The sequence below is a fragment of the Chenopodium quinoa genome, unplaced genomic scaffold (assembly GCF_001683475.1).
Source record: "Chenopodium quinoa cultivar QQ74 unplaced genomic scaffold, ASM168347v1, whole genome shotgun sequence".
Taxonomy (NCBI): Eukaryota; Viridiplantae; Streptophyta; class Magnoliopsida; order Caryophyllales; family Amaranthaceae; genus Chenopodium; species Chenopodium quinoa.
In genome coordinates, this window is record NW_018745523.1 from 265,100 (window position 1) to 270,072 (window position 4,973).

General features: G+C 35.1%; 1 protein-coding gene across 1 annotated transcript; it reads right to left on the bottom strand.

Annotated features, from left to right (window-relative positions):
• Positions 1 to 633: 633 nt before the first annotated feature.
• On the bottom strand, positions 634 to 1,734 carry LOC110715607 (abscisic acid receptor PYL2-like). The gene has a single exon (XM_021894195.1). The coding sequence runs from the start codon at positions 1,525 to 1,527 to the stop codon at positions 937 to 939; it is 591 nt and encodes a 196-aa protein (XP_021749887.1). The 5' UTR covers positions 1,528 to 1,734; the 3' UTR covers positions 634 to 936.
• Between the last annotated feature and the right edge of the window lie 3,239 nt (positions 1,735 to 4,973).

The following is a 4,973-nucleotide window of genomic DNA, read 5'->3' on the forward strand; positions in this document are numbered from 1 at the left end:
AAAAATTAAAGGCAAATAATATGTTTACTATGCACTATCATAAATCTAGGAGAAAACGAGAATTTAGACCCAAAATTAGACCCAAGAAGTCGTGGTATTGGTACTTACCAACTCACCAAGTTAGCAATAGGCATTGAAAAATTTAGAAATTGACACTTATTCCCAACGATATAAAAAATAGAAAATTAAAGAGTGACATTTACAAGTTATTAAATTGTATTAGTCTTTATTTTAGGCATATAAGAGGAGTAATCCATCTATATATATATATATATATATATATATATATATATATATATATATATATATATATATATATATATATATATATATATATATATATATATATATATTTCACCTACTTACTTTGAATTTCACATTGTAATCATATGTAATTATCACGGAGTATGTAATATTATAAAACGTTAAGATATGAAACCAACCGCTAGAAATCCCAAATGACGGTTTCTCTTATGTGGAAATCACCAACATTAATAAAAATATAAAATATGTGAATAGTATAAAGACTATAAACATACATATACAAGTTTAAGCTAACTTAATAGAAAGCTTGCATTTAAGGAAGCTCAGGCCGTTGTTGAATCAACTAACGATGGTAGTATCCAAGTAATCTAACCATAAAAAAATCGTAGAATATGTCAATGCAAAAGTACAAGAAATAACTCCAACTAATAACAACTAAGTACTTTTCTTTTCAACAAGAATTAAAAAAAAGAAACTAATCGATCATTGACCAGGATACTCTCCAAATCCATGCTAAATCAAATACATGAATAAAAACTAATTATAACAATAATAATTATATTAATATTAATAATTAATTATGAAGAGGGTAGCCTCAATTTTTGAGAAACTATCCATTCATTCCAATAAAATTTAATTTTTTTTCCTTTAAAAAAAAAACAACACAAATAATTATTCATGATTATTACCTTGCAAATCAGACATAGCAATAACCCCAAGTTTTTGAAGATTAAGCTTAACAACAGTATCAACAAACATCTTGGTATCTTCAGCAGTATTACCTTCTGGAATATCAACAATATACGATTCCAAAACAATGGTATAAACTTTTTTATTATCATCCTCAACAAACTCATTCACGGAGGTAACAGATTTGTAGTTACGAAGGCGGTGTTGTCCACCTACGACACGAAAGCTAAGCACGCGGTGTTGATCATCAAGAAGCTCGAGGCGTTCGGTGCTGGTGGAAGCAGGAAGACCGGATACTACGTTAACTTCACGTACACTACCAACGGAGGAGCCATCACCTGAGGTCAAACGGCAGCTTTGGATGAAGTGTTTGTAGCGTTCGGGGTTGTCGAAATGACGGACATAGGGCCAGATAATGTCGGCGGGGGCGTCGATGCGTTGAGTGATGAGGGAGGTGGTGGTGTTGGGTGGTGTAGGGTGGAAGGTGTGGTAGGTTTGGATGAGGAGTTGTAGGGTGGTGTATTCTTCTTGGGTTAGCCCTTGGGGTGGTGAGGGTGGTGCTTGGGTGCTCATGAGAAAGAGTGGTTGAGAGCACACGTGGGGTGGAGAAAAGGGAGCAAAAAATAATTTGGAGTTTGGAAAAATGGAAGTGAGAAGGAGAAGGAGAAGAACTTGAGAGTTTTTAAAAAGGGTTTTATGTTGTTTGGATTGAATGGTACTTAAGATGTTGACTTATATAAGTCTACATCTTGGTTGCTACTTGTAAAAGTTGTTATCTTACAGCTAAGATAAAGAGTCTTATATCGGAGTATTTTATTATCAGAAGTATGATATGTGATTTAAGTTGTTAATTGACTGTAATTATACATAATGAGTCAATATATATAATGTTTATTGACTGTAATTATGATTTACACTCTAAGAATGATGTACATCATTGGCTGTATGTAATCATGATTTACACTCTAAGAATGATGTACATTATGTATAATAATGTACATCATTATTGGTTTTAATAAAACAAAAGTAAAAAAAGGTCGTTAAAAATCTCACAACTAATGTTGTTGATTCGTTAAGATATTATGTATGTCACTTATCTTATAACTGTTGTAGGAGTTAACGGTATTTTTATTAAGACGATTGCTGATCAAATATGCAATGTAATAAAAAGTTGCAACTAATTATACTTATTAAAGTCAATTAAATTATCTAAAATTATGTGGCGCACGTTAAGTGTAACACTAAAATAAATATAAAGAGAGTAATTAATATCTTTGCAATTCATACTATATAAAGAAGCACTCATAACGTGATGCGCAAATTTAATTACAAAAATGAAAAATATTAAAAGCAAAGCTGCATATAAAAGGATTAAAACTTTAAAAGAACAGATTATGAAAAACTAGCTTACTAACTTCGATCAACTCATATTTTTGTCATAAACTCTCAAACATATACCTAAAGGGCTGATAGGTCATTACCCTTTAACTTTTTTTTTTTTTTTTTCATAATATTAAATTTGATTTTATATTATAAAGAGAATATTTAATGCTCAACAATCTCAACATGAATCGAGTTTTATTACAAAAGACAAATACAATACTTCCTTCAAAAAAAAAAAAAAAATACAATACTTGAACACTAAATATATATATAGAAGTAATTCTAATTAGGGTTCATTTTGGGGTTAATTAATATGCCTAAACGTAGGAGCTTAGGTGTTTAGACCATATTAATATTCTAATATGGCTAAATTAGGAATATATGGCTTGATTAGTGAGCTTATAGTGGACCACATCGTTACCAATGAGGAAAGTGTCAATCCAGCTTGATAATGATGAATTATCATTCATAATTAAATAGTAGTATCTTCGTCATTCTTAATCTAAGCCACAAGATTAAAGGCTTTTTTTAATGTTTGCTTGTTCTATGGGCCTTAATTTTATTTTAAAAATGATATATCGTTATCAAAAGTACGTGATGCTTTGCTAAAATGCTAATTACTGGCTGTTTTAATTAGGTCAAAGTAAAAGTAACTAGCTCTTTACATGATTCAAAAGATGAAAAGAATATACTAACTTAGGGCCTATTCCGATTTACTGAAAACAACTGAAATAAACTGAACTGATTGGAGCTGAATTGAACTGAACTGAATAGATAGAGCTGAAATGAATTGTTTATAAGGGAAGGAAATTAGGAACTGAATTGAAGTGAACTGAAATTAAGCTGAACAGAACAAACCCTTAGATCCTACTAGAAATAGTAGCCTGGATTGAATTGTTTTGAATGATATCAAATAAACTAGTCTTGTTCACGGTTATTAATGATATTCATATAGACGTCATATATACTCGATTTGTTTTAATTTAAGATCCTCGATAAAAAGTTGTCACCTTTTTTAATATAATGTATAGTAATACTTTTTTTGTTGGTTTTTTTTTTTTTTTTTTTTTTTTTTTTTTATAATTTATTTAAAACAACTCATTAATTCAATATTGATGAAATGATGTATGTGATAGTGGTTTAAAAAAAAAAATGATGTATGTGATAACAATACCTCATAATTAAATGGGGCATTATAATTATATAGCATCATAACCTTCAATCAGTTGGAACTACTTGAGGATAAGTTGGGAGGGACCATACACATTAGAGGTAGCGAGGTTTTCACAAAATGGAAGTTGGGTAATCAACTTTTAGATGTTCCTTTTTCCGATCCTAGGTTTACTTGGACGAATAAACGCCTTACCAATTGTTTCGGGGTTTTCTGGTGTCCTGCGGGAGAGTTACAACACCGAGACTGGAACCGGACGCCTGTACCTGCAAAACAACGAAGACTCCTTGTGGTAGGAGCTCCGCCTCCAACGGTCAAGTTAGTACCTGATTAAGGAGTAATAAATGCGGAAATTAAAGTGATTTAGTCTCTCTAGGTGAGAGTGTTTAATGTGTAATCCGTGTGTTGTTTTCGAGTCCTCTCCCTCTTAATGAGGATTAAGAGGGGTATTTATAACCTCGGGAAGCGTGCCACTCTCTAGGTTTAGGGTAAACCTAGGGCTGACTGGGCCTCTAAACAGGATTGGGCCTTGTTGGCCGGTTTTCCCATTTGGCATGGGTGGACACGTGGCGTGTCTCAATTGGTCCGTAGAGGACGTATCTGTGATTGACACGTGGCAGGCTCCTATTGGCCTACGTGAAGGACACGTGGCGGAACCTGGTTGGTCCACTTGTCAGACGGTGATTGGTGGATAAAAGTCCCCTAATCATTTGCCCCTCACAGGTGGCACGTGACTGGTCACGTGTCACCTGTGACAGGTGTCGCATGGTGACAGGCGACGGCCTGCTACAGGTGTCACCTTGCAAATGGCCGAGAGATTTTCCCGCCCAAATTTTGAATTTGGAAGCGACCCTTCGCCTTCTCACTTTGCCTATATAAGGAAGTGCTGACTTCGGTCATTTTCACATTTGAGAACTTTGCGAGAGAACATTCGGACCCCTGAACTTGCTCTGACACTTTGGACTTTTGTTGCCTACCGCCTGCTCTGACAAGCCGTTTGCAAAGGATTTCAGAATTTCATCAGTCGTCACTCGTTCAGGTAACCGTCGGTTCTCTTATTCTTAATTTTTTTCTTATTATTATTTTTTGAAATGGCACCATGGAAGCACACGACACGACCTAAGTTAGTGATCAGCCGGTCACCGGGGACGGCTGAATCTAGGACTAGGAGTGCCGCCTGCCCTTTTCTGGACCCATCTTTGCCTTTATACAAAGTCCGACTGTATCTGTGTCTATGCAGAACGTGATGGCCAGAACAAAAAAGACTGCTAGGATCTCAAACTCGGACGGCTCCTCCCAAAGGGTGCCCATTAGTGAAACATCTGACCAGGCGCCAGATGTAGAAGTGAAACAAGGCGGCTGCCAAGCCGACAGTTCTGAGGGAGGGGTCAAGGTGGTCCCTTCCCATTTCACCGTTGATATGTCTAACTTTTCTCCTGCTCCTTCTAAGGGAGAGGAGGCGGGC

What these genes read in the sequence shown, in the direction of transcription:
- LOC110715607 (XM_021894195.1), bottom strand. Translation starts at nt 1,527, where the DNA reads ATGAGCACCCAAGCACCACCCTCACCACCCCAAGGGCTAACCCAAGAA.